The sequence below is a fragment of the Hypanus sabinus genome, chromosome 4 (genome assembly GCF_030144855.1).
Source record: "Hypanus sabinus isolate sHypSab1 chromosome 4, sHypSab1.hap1, whole genome shotgun sequence".
Lineage (NCBI taxonomy): Eukaryota > Metazoa > Chordata > Chondrichthyes > Myliobatiformes > Dasyatidae > Hypanus > Hypanus sabinus.
In genome coordinates this window covers 26,891,232-26,911,404 of record NC_082709.1, presented here as the reverse complement: position 1 = coordinate 26,911,404, position 20,173 = coordinate 26,891,232, and the positions used below count along the sequence as shown (strand labels likewise).

The following is a 20,173-nucleotide window of genomic DNA, read 5'->3' as shown; positions in this document are numbered from 1 at the left end:
GCTGAATGGTTTAGAGTTTGTGAAATGTGTGCAGGATGGTTTTTTGCAACAATACATAGAAGTACACCACAAAAAATAAATAAATTAAATCCAAACTTATCGGATCAGTGTTTCCAATGTAACCAGGAAACTGGTACTTTTTTACATTCTACATGGTCTTGTTCTAAAATTCAACCTTTTTGGACAAATTTAAGACTTTTACTGGAACAAATTACAGGAACACAATTTCCTCATAATCCAATATTACACTTATTAGGTGATATTGAAGGGATAAAACCAAAACTCAAACTAAATAAATACCAGAAAGAATTTATAAAAATTGCACTGGCAGTAGCCAAAAAAGCTATTGCAGTTACTTGGAAATCGGATACATATTTAAGTATAGACTCTTGGAAGAAAGAAATCTATGGTTGTATTCCATTAGAAAAAATTACTTATAATTTAAGAGATAAATATGAAACATTTCTGAAAATTTGGAGCCCTTATTTACAAAAGACAGGATTATATCTATAGATGTTCTGAAGATGAAACAATTGGTTATTTGGGGAAAGAAATAAATATACATATTAAAGTTATTACGAATTCCATGGAGCATGTGGAGATCTTCCAACAACCAGGCAATCTTTCTTTCTTTTTTTTTCTCTTTTTCTTTTTTTTCTATAGGGCAGTTAGGGGGGAGGGGTTAAGGGGAGGGGGGAAGGGTTATATACATTTTATTTTCCATACTTCATTTTGTAACTACTTAAAAATGCAATAAAAGTTTAAAAAAAAACAATACATAGAAGTACCGACTAGAGATGGGGCAGTGTTGGATCTCCTGTTAGGGAATGCGATAGGTCAGCTGACAGATGTATGTGTTGGGGAGCACTTCGGGTCCAGTGATCACAATAGCATTAGCTTCAATATAATTATGGAGAAGGACAGGATAGGACCTAGAGTTGAGATTTTTGATTGGAGAAAGGCTAACCTTGAGGAGATGCGAAGGGATTTAGAGTGGATTGGGTCAAGTTGTTTTATGGGAAGGATGTAATAGAGAAATGGAGGTCATTTAAGGGTGAAATTATGAGGGTACAGAATCTTTATGTTCCTGTTAGGTTGAAAGGAGAAGTTAAAGGATTGAAAGCACCATGGTTTTCAAGGGATATTAGAAACTTGGTTCAGAAAAAGAGGGATGTCTATAATAGATATAGGCAGCATGGAGTAAAGGAATTGCTCGAGGAATATAAAGAATGTAAAAGGAATCTTAAGAAAGAGATTAGAAAAGCTAAAAGAAGATACGAGGTTGGTTTGGCAAATAAGGTGAAAGTAAATCCGAAAGGTTTCTACAGTTATATTAAAAGCAAGAGGATAGTGAGGGATAAAATTGGCCCCTTAGAGAATCAGAGTGGTCAGCTATGTGTGGAGCCAAGGGAGATGGGAGAGATTTTGAACGATTTCTTCTCTTCGGTATTCACTAAGGAGAAGGATATTGAATTGTGTAAGGTGTGGGAAACAAGTAAGGAAGTTATGGAACCTATGACAATTAAAGAGGTGGAAGTACTGGCGCTTTTAAAAAATTTTAAAGTGGATAAATCTCCAGGTCCTGACAGGATATTCCCCAGGACCTTGAGGGAAGTTTGTGTAGAGATAGCAGGAGCTCTGACGGAGATCTTTCAGATGTCATTAGAAACGGAGATTGTGCCGGAGGATTGGCGTATTGCTCATGTGGTTCCATTGTTTAAAAAGGGTTCTAGAAGTAAGCCTAGCAATTATAGACCTGTCAGTTTGACATCAGTGGTGGGTAAATTAATGGAAAGTATTCTTAGAGATAGTATTAATAATTATCTGGATCTGATTAGGAGTAGCCAGCATGGATTTGTGCTTGGAAGGTCATGTTTGACAAACCTTATTGAATTTTTTGAAGAAGTTACGAGGAATGTTGACGAGGGTAAGGCAGTGGATGTAGTCTATATGGACTTCAGCAAAGCCTTTGACAAAGTTCCACATGGAAGGTTAGTTAAGAAGGTTCAGTCGTTAGGTATTAATGCTGGAGTAATAAAATGGATTCAACAGTGGCTAGATGGGAGTTGCCAGAGAGTAGTGGTGGATAATTGTTTATCGAGATGGAGGCCGGTGACTAGCGGGTGCCTCAGGGATCTGTTTTGGGCCCAATGTTGTTTGTAATATACATAAATGATCTGGATGATGGGGTGGTAAACTGGATTAGTAAGTATGCCGATGATACTAAGGTAGGAGGTGTTGTGGATAATGAGGTGGGTTTTCAAAGCTTGCAGGGAGATTTATGCCGGTTAGAAGAATGGGCTGAACTTTGGCAGATGGAGTTTAATGCTGAGAAGTGTGAGGTTCTACATTTTGGCAGGAATAATCCAAATAGAACATACAGGGTAAATGGTAGGGCATTGAGGAATGCAGTGGAACAGAGAGATCTAGGAATAACAGTGCTTAGTTCCCTGAAGGTGGAGTCTCATGTAGATAGGGTGGTGAAGAAGGCTTTTGGAACGCTGGCCTTTATAAATCAGAGCATTGAGTACAGAAGTTCGGATGTAATGTTAAAATTGTACAAGGCATTGGTAAGGCCAAATTTGGAATATTGTGTACAGTTCTGGTCACCGAATTATAGAAAAGATATCAATAAATTAGAGAGAGTGCAGAGACGATTTACTAGGATGTTACCTGGGTTTCAGCACTTAAGTTACAGAGAAAGGTTGAACAAGTTAGGTCTCTATTCATTGGAGCGTAGAAGGTTGAGGGGGGATTTGATCGAGGTATTTAAAATTTTGAGAGGGATAGATAGAGTTGACGTGAACAGGCTGTTTCCATTGAGAGTAGGGGAGATTCCAACGAGAGGACATGATTTGAGAGTTAGGGGCAGAAGTTTAATGGAAACACGAGGGGTTATTTCTTTACTCAGAGAGTGATAGCTGTGTGGAATGAGCTTCCTGTAGAAGTAGTAGAGGCCAGTTCAGTTGTGTCATTTAAGGTAAAATTGGATAAGTATATGGACAGGAAAGGAGTGGAGGGTTATGGGCTGAGTGCGGGTAGGTGGGACTAGGTGAGATTAAGAGTTCGGCACGGACTAGGAGGGCCGAGATGGCCTGTTTCCGTGCTGTGTTTGTTATATGGTAAAATGAAATCCAGAAGCAGTATTCTAACATAAGTGTCCTTGTTTGCTAGGTGTGCCAGCGCCAGGTGTGTGACTGATGCTATGGCATCGGTTGTAGAGCGGTTCAAGTTTATTGTCATCTGATTGTAAGTTCATACAACAAAACAATGTCCCACGGTCACCCAAAAATATATAGCATACACAGTACATAAACCAAAATATAACTGTAAATAAATCAATGAAATATAATTCAAAATTTATGTAGTGCACTACCCAAGTAAACAGTAATCAGCTCACTGTCCTAGTGACATGACCTTGGTGGTGGCAGTATATTCATTAGTCTCACAACCCAAGGGAAGGGGTTACCCTGAGTTACCCAGGCTGGTAGTCCTAGTCTTGGTGCTTCTGTACCTCCTTCCTGATGGTAGTGGATCAAAGAGACTATGGGATGGGTAGTAGGGATCTTCAACAATGCTTCAGGCCCTTCATCTGCATCACTCTTGATAAATGTCAGAAATATGGGGGAGGCCCTGGTGATCCTCTCAGAGATTTTTACTATTGCCTGCAGAGTCTTGTGGTCTGATGCCTTGCAGCTTCCATACCACACAACGATGCAGCCATAAAGAGCATTCTTGATGGCGCTCCTGTGGGAAGTTGTTAGAATGAGGGTGAAGAGCTTTGCACACCTCATTCTCTTCAGGAAGTGTAGATGCTACTATGCCTTCTTGACTAATGAGGAGGTGTTGTGGGTCCAGGTTAGAATGTCTGTTATGTGCACACCAGGGAACTTCATGCTCTTCACTCTCCCCATGGCAGAGCCATTGATATGCAATGGAGTGGTCGACCTGCACCTGCCTGAAGTCCACAATCATCTCTTATGTCTTGTTAACATTGAGTCTCAGGTTGTTGTTCTCACACTGTTTGACAGGCCTCTCAACCTCCTCTGTGTATGCTGACTCATCATTGTTGCTGATGAGGCCAACCACTGTCAGCGAACTTGATGGTCCAGTTTGGGCTGAAACTGGTAATGCAGTAGTGAGTCAGCAGTGGGATGAGCACACAATTCTGGGGAGCACCAGTGCTTAGCATCAAGATGTTGCTACCAACTCGGACTCACTGGGGTCTTTCTGTCAAGAAGTCCAAGATCCAGTTACAGATAGGGGTGTTGATTCCCAACAAGGACAATTTATCCACCAGCCTCTCGGGGATGATCTTGTTAAATGCGGAGCTGAAGTCGCAGAACATCCTGGTATATAAGGTGTCATTTTTTAGGTGGGCAGGACAGAGTAGAAAGCCAAGGCCATGGCATCATCGGTGGACCGGTTTGAGCAGTAGGCAAACAGGAAAGGGTCAATGTAGCTGGAATGTGAGATTTTATATGATTCACTAGCACTTCATGATTGTTGAAGTCAGTGCCCACTGCATGGTAATTGTTTAGGCCAATTACTGTCGCTCTCTTGGGAACTGGGATAATGGTGGCTGCCTTGACGTTGTAGGGACAATGGACTGTTTGAAAGAGATATTAAAGATGTCCATTAAGACCACTTTTAGCTGGGCTTCACAGTACCTCAGCATCTGACCATGTATGTTGTCTGGCCCCATAACTTTGCATGGTTTACCCTGGCTAGGATCCTCCTCAGCTTGGCTGCAGCCAGACAGGGTGCCTGTTCCTCAGGGGGAAAGGGAGCATCACATCATTCATTGCATCTAATTGTGCATAGAAAGCATTCAGCCCGTCAGGAAGGGAGACATTTCTGTGATTGATGCAGAGGGTAATCATTTATGGTTTGTATACCTTGGCACATGCAGTGCATGTCCCTGCTGTCACAAAGGTGTGAATTTTCTGTGCGTACTCACACTTTGTCTTCCTAATGGCATGGCAGAGCATGACTCCTGCTGACCTTAGAGTCCTCCTGTCCCTCGATCTGAAGGCAACTCCTGATCCCTAAGCAGAGCATGAATCTCTGCAGTCAGCCATGGTTTCTGGCTTGTCTTCGTAGTATAGTATTTAAGCATGGGCCGAATCAAAGGTGGTGGCGAATCAGTACATAGGAGGGAAGTTGAAAATCTTGTAGAATGTCGCCACAACAACAACCTCAGCATGAAAATGATTACAGACTGCAGGAGGAGGAACCGGGCGGTGCATGAGCCAGTCCTCATCGGGGGATCAGAGGTGGAGAAAGTCAAAACTTTGACAAACTTCTTTAGGTGTGTGGTGGAGAGTATATTGACGGGTTGCATCACAGCATGGTATGGAAACACCAATTTGCTTGAATGGAAGCAGTGTATACAGCCCAGTCCATCACAGTTAAAGCCCTTCCCACCCCCATTGAGTACAGCTACATGGAGCGCTGTTGCTGGAAAGCAGCATCCATCCAAGCCATGCTCTCTTCTCGCTGCTGCCATCAGGGAGAAGGTATAGGAGCATCAGGACCCACACCAGTAGGTTCAAGAACAGTTATTACCTCTCAACCATCAGGCTCTTAAACCAGAAAAGATAACTTCACTTGCCCCATCACTGAACAGCTCCCTCAACCTATGGACTTGCTTACAAGGACTCTTCATTTCATGTTCTCAATATTTGTTGCTTATTTATTATTATTCTGATTATTTTGTTTTTTTCTTTCTATTTGTATTTGCACAGCTTGTCTTTTGCACATTGGTTGGTTATCTGTCCTGCTGGCTATGGTCTTTCATTGATTCTACTGTGTTTCTTGCATTTACTGTGAGTGTCTGAAAAGAAAATGAAACTCGGGGTTGTGTATGGTGACTTCTATGTGCTTTGATAATAAATTTACTTTCAACTTTGAGTGTCCAATGTAGTAGAAAAGGAGTTTTTGATATGTTCCAGCCATTCAAATCGTTTAATGATGATTAGTGCAGTTCTACTGAGCAGTGGTCATTTAGTTCTTTGATACAGGGACGATGGTGGCTGATTTGAAGCATGTGGGGACAGTAGCTTGGATGAGTGATGTGTTGAAGATGTCAGTGAGCTGGCATGCACACTCAAGTACTCGGCCTGAGATGTTATCTGGCCTGGATGCCTTACGGGGTGGACTCTCTGCTGAGTCCTTCTCATGTCTGCTGCTGTTACAGACACAGGCTACTCACCTGTGAGAGGGGTAGTTTTTGTGGCCCACAGTAGGCATTAAAAATTGTTTAGAGCAATAGGGAGGAAGGTGTCACTGGTACAGTCAATGCTGTTTTCCCTTGCGTAGTCAGTAATGCCCTTGATGCCCAGCCACATTTGCCAGAGATCATTATCAAATAGGTGTTCCTGGATTTTTTGTGAGTAGGCAGCCTTTGCCCGCTTGCTCCTAAGATGAGATTTCTCCTGGCTGCTCTGACAAGTGTTTTGTCACCACACTTGAAGACAGCATCCTGGGCTTTTAGTACGGAGTGCACCTCAGTATTCAGCCAGGGCTGTGAGATGAATGGTCTTGAGGTACCAATGTCATCTGCACACTTACTGATATAGTTGATGACAGAGGATTTAGTGAGATGAAGTATTGTGCAGCAGAGTTTGTAAAATTAAGATTTATACAGAAGATGAAAGGTGGCCATGGAAACATTGGAGCAGTCGAAACCAGAGGGGTATTCAAGTACCTTTCCTTAGAAAGTGATACTATAAAATGTAAATTTGGAGAATTCAAAGGTATTTGTACCACTAATCTACCTGGAAGTCCACTGAATCTTGACTATTTGTGAAGAACTAGGAGCACCATTCCTAAATTAATATGTTCCAGTTATGAACCTGTGCCTCTCATTTCCTTTTCAATGGTTGAAATAATTTGAAATGATTTTCCATGCATTTTATATACAGTACATCTGTAAAGACTGCTATGCCACACTGGTGCCATGACTTAATGGGAACGGAGAACATTGGAAGTGAGCTTACTTAAATCTAAAGAATAGTGTGAAAGGTGTGTCAGCTTTCTAGGCCAATAGGACAGCAACCAATGTAGGGCAGTAACCATTGTCTTTGAAGAAACTGTTGAGAGATCCTTTCATTGCTCTAGGTGACATTCTGTACACACAAGATGCTGGAAAACCTTGATAAACACACACAAAACGCAGGATGAAGTCAGCACATCAGGCAGTATCTATAGAGGGTAATAGACAGTTGATGTTTCAGGACAAGACCCTTCATCTGGTTTGAAAAGGAAGAGGCAAGAAGGCAGAATAAGAAAGTTTTGGGGGAGGGGAAGGAGTACAAGCTGGCAGGTGATCAGGGAAACAGGTGAGGGGTCAGATGGATTGGGTGCGGGAGGGAGGGATGAAGTAAGATGCTAGGAGGGGATAGATGAAAAATTAATCCAATATGAGAGGAGAATAGACCATTGAAGAAAGAGAAGAGGGACCAAAGGGAGATGATGGATAGGTTAGGAGAACAGGAGTGAGAGGGTAACCTGAAGGGAAATTATAAAAGAAAGAACAATAGAGGGGGAGAAAGAACTGGAAGTTAGAGAAATCAATGAGTGGAGGCTACCTAAATGGAATATGAGGTGTTGCTCCTCCAACTAGAGCTTGTCCTCATTTTTGCACAAGACCATGGATAGACACATCAGAATGGGAATGGAACTAGGAGATTCTGAAAGCCTCATCCTGAGAACAGATGCGGCAGAGATGGAGGAACTGAGAGAAGGGAATGCCATTTTTACAACTGACTGGACCTAGGAGACATGCTTGTGACCTGATCCAAGTAGGGAAAATCATTATTCAGATTACTGTCATGGCAATGCCACTAATGGTGGCATTAGTGAAATTATAATAGTGTGGCTTTAATAAAAATATTGCAAAATATACTATTTTTAAAATTTCTATCTATTATATATTTATATCAGGTTGAGCACCCCTTTTCTGAAATTCCAAAATCCAAAACTTTTGAGTGCTGACAAAAACCCACAAATAGAAAACTCCACAAGGTGCTAGGAAGGTTCCTAGGTGATGTGCGGGTCTCTGCGTACCACAGACAATTCCGAGACAATCTCACATCCCCTGAGTGGGACCCTGTTGGCACCAGTTTGTTTTTAGCAGTCAGCATAGCCAGACCTTCGTGCATTATATATACTGTAATGTAAATCGATGCTGTGTTTAAATTTGGGTCCCATCCCAAGCTATCTTATTATATAAATGCAAATATTTCAAAATTCCAAAAAATCCAAAATCCAAAACACTTCCGACCCCAAGCATTTTGAATAAGGGGTGCTCAACATGGATAAGTTATTATTGGGTATTACAGGCCAATTTGAAAGTTAGATGCTTCCTTTTGTGGCAATATATCTTAAAATCAGAAATATCACCACAGAAGTATCCAGTTGGATTGGATGATTACAAATTGTAAATTGATATTTCCTTAGTTACACAATCAGAGAAGAGATGAACAACTTTTGTCGTATCTGGTATTCCATGCTGTAAGACATCCTCCACTGTTTTAAGCTGCTCCTTCTCCAGTGCTTTTATATCTTCAAGCATCTTAGAAGCTTTAGTCTGAGGAATCAGAGCCAGGTTTATTATCATTGCCATATATCATGAAATTTGTTACTTTTACAGCAAGACATAAAAATTATTTTGTTACAAACATGAATAAATTATACAAAAAAAATGAATAATGAGATAGTGTTCACAGGTTCACGGCCCATTCAGAAATATGGTGGCAGAGGCCCTTCTTAAAACGTTGAGTGAGGCTCTTCAAACTCCAGTACCTCCTCCCTGATAATGGTAACGAAAAAAGGGCATGTCCCAGATGGTGAGGGTCTTTAATGATAGAAAAGGCACCACCTCTTGAAGATGTACTCAGTGGTAGGAAGGATTTCAAAATCATTTAAAAAGATGACTCATAGTGCTGGTCAACAAGGTGAAGGAATAGTGTTTGGAGCATCTGACATTGTGGGGCTGGATATGAAAATGTGTCATATCCATTTTGATATGACACATATCAAAATGTGTCATATTGATATATGACACAATATATCATATTGTGATATGATATATCACAGTATATCATATTGGGGCATATGATATATATGCCCCAATATATATCAGGGCATATATATTCCCTGATACATATTCAGGGCATTAAAATGGAAACTGACGGAGTGCTGGCAGCTAAGGCACAATGCCAGGTGAAAGCTACTGTAAGGTTTTTGTCAAACCACAGCAATATATGTATTTAACATGATAAAAATATTAAAAGAAAAATTTGCTACTGTGTTAATCACACACATTAATGGCAATTAATTGACAGTTTTAATTAATAGATTTTAAATACCTTTTTGGTCTCCATGAATGCAGCTGCCACTTCATGCTTTTTATAAAGGGCATGTCTTCTGTCTGGTTTGCTCTGGAACCGGGGTTTCTGTTTTACTGGATCATCGGGACCAAATGAAGGTGAACTTGTCTGTAAAAACTGCTCCATATTTTGAACAAAGATAAATGGTTTGAAAACAGACCTAAGAAAAGACAGAACAACATGCTTTGTAAAACCAATTACTTACAAATATTACTATTTCATTTTAACAATAAAAATATTAAACTGCTTAATGAAACTAAATCATTACTTATAAGCCATCTTAAATATGTGAGCATTGAGAAAGTGATGCAACTCCAATGACATCTGGTGGTGACTGAGAAAACGCTATCTATGGTAGTGAGCAATGGATTCCAATACAGAAACTACAGGCAGCTTGACCAAACAAGCCACCAACATTGAGAATATGACTTTGAGACACCAAGACAATGACCATAAGTTCTTATTGTTCATTAACTAATGATGTAGGCTGAAATATATGATGAATTTAAGACTATGAGAGACATCACTTGCTCTGAAAAACTTAGCAACTTGACAGTCAACATCATGGGATTGAAGCAGTAAAATATAATCTTACTGCAGTCAGACAGCCTGGTCAGCTTGGCAGATTAGAAGGGATTCCTGTCTGTCAGAGCTGAACTGAGCAAATGCTACAGGCTTGCAAATAGCATAAGATTAAATGAAGAAAACAGAGAAATGGTTAAGAGAACTTACACAGAACTACTAATCATTCACTTTGAGCTTTCTCATATGAATATTCTGTACCCCATATTAAGTACAGGTATTGTCTTAGCTACCTGCCAGTCTCAGACACTGCAGCTTTTAAATGCTTATTTATTTCTTCAGATAAATTTAAAATGCTTGGATACAATAAATCCAATTGTTTTGATCTTCTTAGGATTTAATATATCCCCCTTTTCTATATTAATTGCATTTGCCCAACTATCAAGCTCTTGAACCAGAGGGAATAATTTCACTCACCCTACCACAGAACTATTCCCACAACCACTTCACCTCATGTTCTTGATACTTATTGTTTATTTATTTATAATAATTCTTATTTTTATTTCTTTTTCTATCTGCACAGTTGGCTGTCTTTTGCACATTGGTTGTTTGTCAGTCCTGTTGGGTGTGGTCTCTCGTTGATTCTATTGTGTTCCTTGTAGTTACTGTGAATGTTCACAAGAAAATGAATCTCATGATTATATATGGTGACAAATACCATATGTACTTTAATAATAAATTTACTTTGAACTCATCATTCAATGTCCGTCTATTTTCCTGGCAAACATCAAAGTAAAATGATGACATAATATTTCTGCATTTCTCTGCTGTTGCTGTGATATTGACAAGTCCACCCAATAATTTACTTACTCCTATTCCAAACTTGCTATTTCCATTGATGTGTATGTAAAATACTGTATTTCACAATTTTGTTTCATGTTTCTTGATTACTTGCCCAAGAAAGCAAAGAGAAACTATGAGATTATTGGTTTGATGACGTATTTCTCTCCTTAATTCCTTTGTATTCTTATTATCATACACTCTTCTGTAGTATTTATACATAACAAAGGTCCTTTCTTATCCTCAGTACCCATTATTTCTCTATTTAGTAGAATATACTTGTCCTACACTTCGTTGAATACAATTTGTATTGTTAACTATTGTTTGCCAAATCTGTAACTCATTTTGTCTTCTTGGTATCTCAAAATCAGCTTTTCTAAAATTTATCAACCTGCTTTTTTTCATAAATGTCCTTACCTAGTACCAGCTGAAAGTATGTTATACCATGGTCACTATCTCCTGGATGTTCTCCCACTTCTGTCTGCTTCAGTTCATTCCCCACTACTGGATTCACCGCAAATTCTTAATTTGTGTATACATGTTTGGTTAGAAGTAAATCCAATACCTATTGTAGGACATTATTTCCTTTTCTTAATTGCATATCTATTTGATCCAAATGATATTGGGATAGCCAAAGTCCCCCATTATGAGTATTTTTTCCACTCATTTCATCAAATTTGTCTGCATTTTTCTTCCACCTCTTTTCACTATTTTTCTACACTGATTATGTTACATCTCGAGTGTCACTAACCATTCACCCATTTTTCCTTCTCTATCTTTTCTAAATATATGATAGTCACAAATGTTTAATTGACACTTGATTTTTCGGTAGTAATGCCTGCAAGATTTATCAATCTGGTTCATTTTGTTTCCTTTTATTAGGAACATTATGTACACAGCTCTACAGATGCACTTTAATTCTTTTAATAATAATTGGATTCTCAGAACTAGTATTAGATTTTGGAATAGTTCCAGTAGACTGGAAAACTGCACATGTCACCCGACTCTTCAAGAAGAGAGAGAGGCAGAAGAAAGGAAACCATAGGTCAGTTAGTCTGTCTTCAGTGGTTGGGAAGATGTGGGTGTCAAATATTAAGGATGAGGTGTCAGGGTAGTTGGAGGCACATGATAAAATAGGCCATAGTCAGCATGGTTTCCTCAAGGAAAACCTTGCCTGCCAAACCTGTTGGAATTATTTTAAGAAATAGCAAGCAGAATAGACAATGAAGAATCAGTTGATATTGTGTACTTTGATTTTCAGAAGGCCTCTGACAAGCTGCCACACATGAGGTTGTTTAACAAGCTACGAACCAATGGCATTACAGTAAAGATTCTAGCATTGATAAAGCAATGGCTGATTGGCAGGAATCAAAGAGTGGGGGAAAAAGGGAGCTTTTTCTGGTTAGCTGATGGTGACTAGTGGTATTCCACAAGGGTCTGTGTTCAGACTGATTTTTTTTTACGTTGTATGTCAATGGATGATGGAATTGATGGTTTTGTTGCAAAATTTGCAGATGATATGAAGATAGCTGGAGCGGCAGTTAGTTTTGAGGAAGTGGAGAGGCTACAGAGGTCTTGGACAGATTATGAGAATAGGCAAAGAAATGGCCGATGGAATATAGTGTCAGGAAGTGTATGGTCATGCACTTTGGTAGAAGAAATGAAATAGTTGACCCTTTTCTAAATGGAGAGAAAACACAAAAACTGAGGTACAAAAGGACTTGGGAGTCCTTGTACAGGATTCCCTAAAGGTTAATTTGCAGGTTAGGTCTGTGGTGAGGAAGAAGTATTGTGAGCAGTTTTGGGCCTCTTACCTTAGAAAGGATGTGTTGAAACTGGACAGAGTTCAAAGTAGGTTCACAAAAATCATTCCAGGATTGAATGGCTTTTTATATGAAGAGCTTTTGATGGTCCTGAACCTGTATTCACTAGAATTCAGAAGAATGAGGCGCGACCTTGTTGAAATCTATCAAGTAGTGAAAGGCTTTGATAGAATGGATGTGGAGAGGATGTTTCCTATGGTGGGAGAGTTCAAGACCAGAGGACACAGCCCCAGAATACAGGGGTGTCCTTTTAGAACAGAGATGAGGAGGAATTTCTTTAGTCAGAGTGGTGAATCTGTGGAATTCTTTGCCACAGGCAGCTGTGGAGGGTAAGTCTTTATGTATTCTTAAGGTAGAGGTTGATAGATTCTTGATTGGTCAGGGCACGAAGGGATACAGGGAGAAGGCAGAAGATTGGGGCCGAGAGGAAATTTGGATCAGCCATGATGAAATGGTGGAGCAGACTCAATCAGCCAAATGACTGAATTCTGCTCCTATGTATTATGATTTTATGGTCTACCTTACCCATCGGCCTTGTTCAACTCTACCCTCAGTCTCTATTACTGGCTCATTCACAATTTATTTATGAAGATTTCACATTATCTTCCTTCATCTTCCCTCTCTCTTCAGACCTACTGCAGAGAGCCTTTCTTCTTTAATTTTTATTCATTGGCATTTTGAAATTATTCATCATTAGCCTTGCTTTCTTTCCTCTATATCCAATTATATGTTTTATTTCAATTTGTTTTGTACTCTGATAGGCTGTACTGATTTGAAACTTCTTTATGTAAAACACTTCCATAATAAATAATTTTAATCTAAATATTGTAAGATATTAATCTTAATATTGTGGGCTAATAATCAGGAAAATATCAAGATAAAATGAAATCTGTGAACAATTGAAGAGATGTGTTTTGCTTTACCTCTCAGGATAAGGAGTTGCTGTAAAAAAATGAATGCAGTGAAGATTAGTGTCCAGTGGAAGAATGGAGACCATGCTTCCTGTTGTTGTGAAGCCACCTTCCATGTTAATACCGCTCTCTTTGTCCCGGAGAATTTCCATCATTGTTTCAACTCTAATATTTCCTATATAAACAACAGTATAATGTAAACTAATCTTTCAAACTTGAAAATAAAGAAGATAATAATAAAGACAAAAATTATCCTCGGACTTGTGTACCCCCTGTGAAATCAGAAATATTGAAGCTTCCCACAGGTCTGATAACTGACTGAGGGAAGGGGGTTAGATGTTTCACGATTCTGGTTAAGGGATCTGAAACTTGATCTCACAACTTTTCACTCAAAGATGAGAATTAATGATGCAATAAAAACTCACAAGATATTATATGATTATCTAAAACATTATGAAATTTTAATAGATCTGTTATATTGGCCTCTTTCTTAGAGCTGATTATTGTTTTGTTCCGCAAACAACATGTATTGTAAATATAATTGTAACATGCTGTAAGGTTTCACTGCTAATGTAATGGCTTCTCTGTAATATTCCACTGCTGAGGTAATGGTTTCTCTGTAGCAGCAATGTTTGGGTTATGACAAGAGATAACGGGGCATGTTAGCCAACGAGCAGGATGTTGTTCTTTCTTGTGTGTCTGGGAGCTGGGAATTCACAGTCTTTTGTCAGGGAGAGATGAGGAGAGAAGACATGAATGGAGAGAGTTGGTAGACCTCGGAAGAAGTGGACTTGGAGTGAGGATCTGAAGGTCAGCAACAATTGGGGGAGGACGATGGTGGATGAACGGCCCTATCACTGAGCTCCAACCTTGCGCGTTAGACTGTTTCATGAGAATGGGCCCTTTTTCTTTTTTTTGTTTTCTTTACTAACCATATAGTCAAATTAAGAATTATAAAGCTCAATCGTTTAATCACATATTGTGTACTGTTAGTTATTTCTTGGTACTGATTTGTAACAGTGGACACATTGTGCAGCATCCACCCAAACGAGATTTCTTTAAGTTTGGCCAGGCTGGGGGTGGCTATCATCCCCTATATTAGGCTGCTAGCCGAACCGAGAGTTACATAATTTCTAAAACCACTTTCATATTGTCAAAAACTAAAGTAACCTCAGAGTCAGAATACTCATAAAGGACCATGGAAACACCATTTATTTTACTGAGCCGGTCCTACCCTCACACGCTATAGTTCAATTATATCTTAATGCAACTTAAAAATACCACAGACAAAATACTGGAAAAACGCAAGTCAGGCAGAATCTGTAGAGGTGTGTTGGGTCTAGACTTTTCATCTGCGCTGAAAGTCAGAAGGGAAGGTAAAGGGGTGAAGAGAAAGGGTAAGAATCCATCTATTACTTCTCCTCACCTGAATCCACTGAGCACTTGCCATCTTTTAACTAAAATGTCTTGACCCACAACATCAACTGTCCATTTTCTTCCAAAGATGCTGCCTGATCTACCAAGTTCCTCAACATTTAGTTTGTTGCTTCAGGTTCTGCAGTTTCTTGTGTCTTCTTTTAAAGCACATCCATCTGCTATTATCAGTTATTGTAATTTTTAATTAATTGGCTCTGAAAATGTTCTAAGTTCCTTAAAGACTCTCTCATAAATCAAAAATAATTTCCTAATTAAAGTGTGAAATATCCTTCTGAACAATCACAAAAACCTATTGTCCTGAGTTTACTGTTGAAAGATTTTAGTCTCTCATACTATTCTTAGTATTCTACTAATATTACAAGATAGCATATGGATCCGTGAAAACTAGTCCCTTCTGAGAAAGCAAATCACTTGCAAACAGCATAAAAAAAATCTGGTGTAAAATTTATAAGGTAGATTACTCATCCTCAACAATGAAAATCAGCTCTTCTCAGTAAGACAAACTAATTTGTTTTCATTTCTGTATTTATCTGAAAGGTTCATGAATTTCTTTAAATGGAAACAGTTTTGGACTCCTACATTTCCTATGAAAATCTGTTTTCTTTAATAATATTTACAGAGAGATTGTTGAGAGAATTAATTAATCTGTATATAAGAAACTAATTTCAAAGTTCATAATTTTTAATTACCTTTATGCTTATTCAAAAGACGGAGGCCAGCACAATATCGATCATCTAATTCATTAGTGGAGCCCTGATAGGAATACACAGCAGCAAAGTCGAACTTTATTTTACCATCCCACCAGCCTCGATCCTTTGCATGATCTCTCAGCTCTGGGTGTTCTTTATTGATCTTTGTTGTTATGGAAAGCTGATTGGAAATATTCCGTACCCCTTCTGAACACAGAAAAATGGAAGACCATCATTTATTTTATTTAACCATTATTTACTGTAAATGATTAAAGTTATTAATTATTTTACAAAAGTCAACAGCTAAGTAAATGCAGTGTATGGAAGGTTCAGTTGATTATTTCACAATAATGACTTGACCAAGTAATCACAATAAGAACATCACATAACATCAACAATATCTGCGAATTTGGAATAATGGCCTTCACTGCTTTGGGGGATTTTCTGCTTCTTTTACTTAATTTTCTATGCAGCAGTAGAAAACCAAATAGAGATATTCTCTGCCACATCCCACTCCATTGCACTCAATAACAAAGGATCCAAAGCACTGAAAATATTCAAAATGTGAAATTACTAGGCCAACTAATACATCTATGAATTGCAACTAGCAGCAGGAAGGGGTTGGGGATGGGAGGAGGAGAAGTATTTCCTATTCAATAATCCATAAAAAGTGCACTTGACTGAAGGACAATAGGTTGCAAAAGTATGAGGAAAAGATCCTTTAATCAAAAGCTATTTTGGGTAGTAGAAAACAAATGGAACAGAAATACTTCTGCTTCAATTTCCTTAACCAATTACTGAATGACCTTTCCTCAAATTCCTATCTCCCATTACTTGAATAGTCCTTCGCCCACAAGTAAGGGTTTCATTTATCACCCCCAAAGCCATAAATTTTAAGGACATCTTTGAACATTATGCTTTAATGGTCTGCACATACTTAACCTGAAATGCCTAGCTCATTACTTCCTCCAACCCCATTTTCACTCTTGCCCTTGAGCTTATTATTAAAAAAAGATTGGATAACAGTAAGGTTGGAGAGCATGCCTTCTAAGGATAGGTTGAGTGAACTCTGCCTTTTCTACTTTGAGCAATGGAGGATAAGAGGTGACCTGATAGAGGTGTACAAGATAATGAGAGGCATTGATCATGTGGATAGTCAGAGGCTTTTTCCCAGGGCTGAAATGGCTAACATGAGAGGACACAGTTTTAAGGTGCTTGGAAGCAGGTACAGAGATGTCAGGGGTAAGTTTTTTACACAGAGAGTGGTGAATGCGTGCAATGGGCTGCTGGCGGCAGTGGTGGAGGCGGATATGATAGGGTCTTTTAAGAGACCCCTGGATGGCTACACGGAGCTTAGAAAAATCAAGGGCTATCAGTAAAACCTAGGTATTTCTAAGGTAGGGACATGTTTGGCACAGCTTTGTGGGCCGAAGGACCTGTATTGTACTGTATGTTTTCTATGTTTCAGTATAAGAATAGAGATATCAGAAATTCACGGTAACACACACAAAATGCTGGAGGAACTCAGCAGGCCAGGCAGCATCCATGGAAGAACCACAGTCAGAAGCTTTGGGCTGAGATCCTTCAGCAGGACTGGAGAAAGGTCCGGTAGGGGATAGAGAAACACGAGGTGATAGGTAAAACCAGGAGGGGAGGAATGAAGTGTAGAGCTGGGGAGTTGATTGGTGAAAGAGATACAGGGCTGGAGGAGGAGTCTGATAGGAGAGAACTGAAGGTCATAGAAGAACAAAAAGGGGGGAAGGAGCCCCAGAGGGAGGAGATGGGCAGGCAAGGAGATACGGTGAGAGAGGGAAAAGGGGATGGGAAATGGTGAAGGGAGGGGTGGAATTACTGGAAGTTCAAGAAATCGATGTTCAAGCCATCAGGTTGGTGGTTACCCAGATAGAATATAAGGTATTGTTCCTCCAACCTGAGTGTGGCCTCATCGTGACAGTCGAGGAGGCCATGGATTGACATATTGGAATGGGAATGGGAAGTGAAATTAAAGTGGGTGGCCAATGGGAGATCTTTTGGCAGACGGAGCATAGTTGCTCAGCAAAATGGTCTCCCAATCTATGTCAGGTCTCACTGATATACCGAAGGCTACACCGGGAGCGCCAGACACAGTATATGGCCCCAACAGACTCACAGGTGAAGTGTCGCCTCACCTGGAAGGACAGTTTGGGGCTCTGAATGGTAGTGAGGGAGGAGGTGTAGGGGCAGGTATAACACTTGAACCGCTTGCAAGGATAAGTGCCAGGAGGGAAATCATTGGGGAGGGATGAATGGACAAGGGAGTCTTGTAGGGAATGATCTCTATGATAAGCAGAAAGTGGGGGAGGGAAAGATGGGTTTGGTGGTGGGATCCCACCACCAAGGCCATCTCCAACATCGATTTCTTGAACCTGGTAATGCCCCCCACCCCTCCTTCACCATTCCCCATCCCCTTTTCCATTTCTTACCTATCTCCTGGCCCTCCCATCGCCTCCCTCTGGCCTTCTGTTCTCTTCTATCAGACTCTCCCTTCTCCAGCCCTGTATCTCTTTCACCAATCAACTTCCCAGCTCTTTACTTCATCCTTCCCTCTTCAGGTTTCACCTATCACCTCTCCTCCCCACCTCTTAAATCTACTCATCTTTTTCTCTCCAGTCCTGGCAAAGGGTTTTGGCCTGAATTGTCAACTGTATTTTTTTCCTTGGATGCTAGCTGGCCTCATGAGTTCCTCCAGCATTTTGTGTGTATTACTTGGATTTCCAGCAACTGCAAATCCAAGAAAATTGCTTGGATTTTCTCCTGTTTCAGAAATTCACAGATTGAGAACGACATTCATCACGATGTCTAGAAAGTGAGAAGACCTGAATTGAAGGAATAGATACAATGAAATAGTGATAATTAAAACATCTAGGGAAAGCTGGACAGAAGCAAAAAAGAGTAAGTGCGTTAATTAAAAATAAAGTACAGTGGCTGCTATATTGAGACATTATAAGGAAGATTATACTGTACATATAATGTGAGGCCTTGAGAGCAAACTCTTGTGCCAAATTTGTTTGGTTCACAACTAGGGCATGAATATTAAATATCTAAACATTTCTGAATAAACTCTTCTTGGGCTTCCAACTGTGTACAGATATTGATTTTAACTAGATCACTGTTTTTAAACATTTCTGGTGTCTATTATCCCTAAAGTTTAACAAAGCTACTTTATTTCAAAAGTTCTGGTGTACATACAGTAAATTAAATCCCCTGAAATATTATCTAAAAAGATCAGCTGTATCTGAACATAATTCAACAACTGTTACCAGTTTCAGTTTTATTTAAAAAGGTAAACAAAATTATTGACTTTAAGACTGATGTGTAATATCTATATATACCTGAAACTCTTTCTGCTGCCCAGTATTTACCAACAGTCTCTAATACCCATGCTTCCTTTCTGTCAGCAATTAGAAAGCTGTTGTAATATGTAAACGTAACTTCATCTTCCATGCAGTTTCCACCCTGTCCATATTTCTCTAGCAGATCAGTAAGAATATCGACTGCCTCCTCTGCTGTTTCAGAACGTTCAAGTCCAAGTCTACAAAAATGTACATAATCCACAAATAAGTACTTCCAAAAGACCAAACCAGCCTACATGATAACAAGTTGACCTACAGATTATCACTGACCAGGTATTATTTCAAGTTTAAGCACTTGTGGTACAAATAAATATAATTAATTTCAGTTAATAACTGAACAAATAGAATCAGAATCTGGTATATGTCATGAAATTTGTTATTTTGCAACAGCAGTACAGTACACAATAATAAAAACTATAAATTACAATAAAATGTATATCTAAAAATATTAAACAGTGCAAAAAGAAAACAATACTGAAGTAGTGTTCAAGGGTCCATTGTCCATTCAGAAATAACAATGACACATTTTTAAATGTTATAATCATATGTATGAATATGATGTAGGGGTTATGTTATATTGGATTTATTTTCCTTAAGCCTTTGATAAATCTTCTTGTTACTGCTTTCTTCACTATGTCCCTTTCTCAAATAAAGGTTTACCCTAGAAGGATCAAAAAGACAATGCTATAAATTTCCAAAATGATACGAGAAGATCTGACAATTTTTGTCAATTAATTCCAACTATCTTTCAGCATACAGGAAGTCATTTGTGATTTTGTAAGGGATCACTTTGGTGGACAGAGGTGGAAATTGGAAGAATTCAAGTATCGAATTCCAGAAATGATTGGCATAGATTTGAGAGACATCAACATGTTTCAAGTGGAAACCATAGAAAGGATGCAGAGGAGATTTACAAGGATGTTGCCTGGAGTGGGGAGCATGCCTTATGAGAATAGGTTGAGTGAACTCAGCCTTTTCTCCTTGGAGTGACAGAGGATGAGAGGTGACCTGATAGAGGTGTATAAGATGATGAGAGGCATTGATCGTGTGGATAGTCTGAGGCTTTTGCCCAGGGCTGAAATGGCTAGCATGAGAGGGCACAGTTTTGAGGTGCTTAGAAGTAGTTACAGAGGAGATGTCAGGGGTAAGATTTTACACAGAAAG

The 20,173-nt window shown here is 39.3% G+C and overlaps 1 protein-coding gene across 3 annotated transcripts in view; it reads right to left on the bottom strand.

Annotated features, from left to right (window-relative positions):
* Positions 1–682: 682 nt before the first annotated feature.
* scrn3 (secernin 3) overlaps positions 683–20,173 on the bottom strand; it is a 30,096-nt gene continuing 10,605 nt past the window's right edge. For all 3 annotated transcript variants that reach the window (XM_059966688.1, XM_059966691.1, XM_059966689.1), the window contains 5 exons: positions 18,989–19,188; positions 15,618–15,824; positions 13,504–13,666; positions 9,375–9,555; positions 683–8,593 (listed from right to left, as the gene is read on the bottom strand). In XM_059966688.1, the coding sequence (XP_059822671.1) occupies positions 8,435–8,593; positions 9,375–9,555; positions 13,504–13,666; positions 15,618–15,824; positions 18,989–19,188 (910 nt within the window). In that variant the 3' untranslated portion in view covers positions 683–8,434. The remainder of the gene's footprint in view (positions 8,594–9,374; positions 9,556–13,503; positions 13,667–15,617; positions 15,825–18,988; positions 19,189–20,173) is intronic.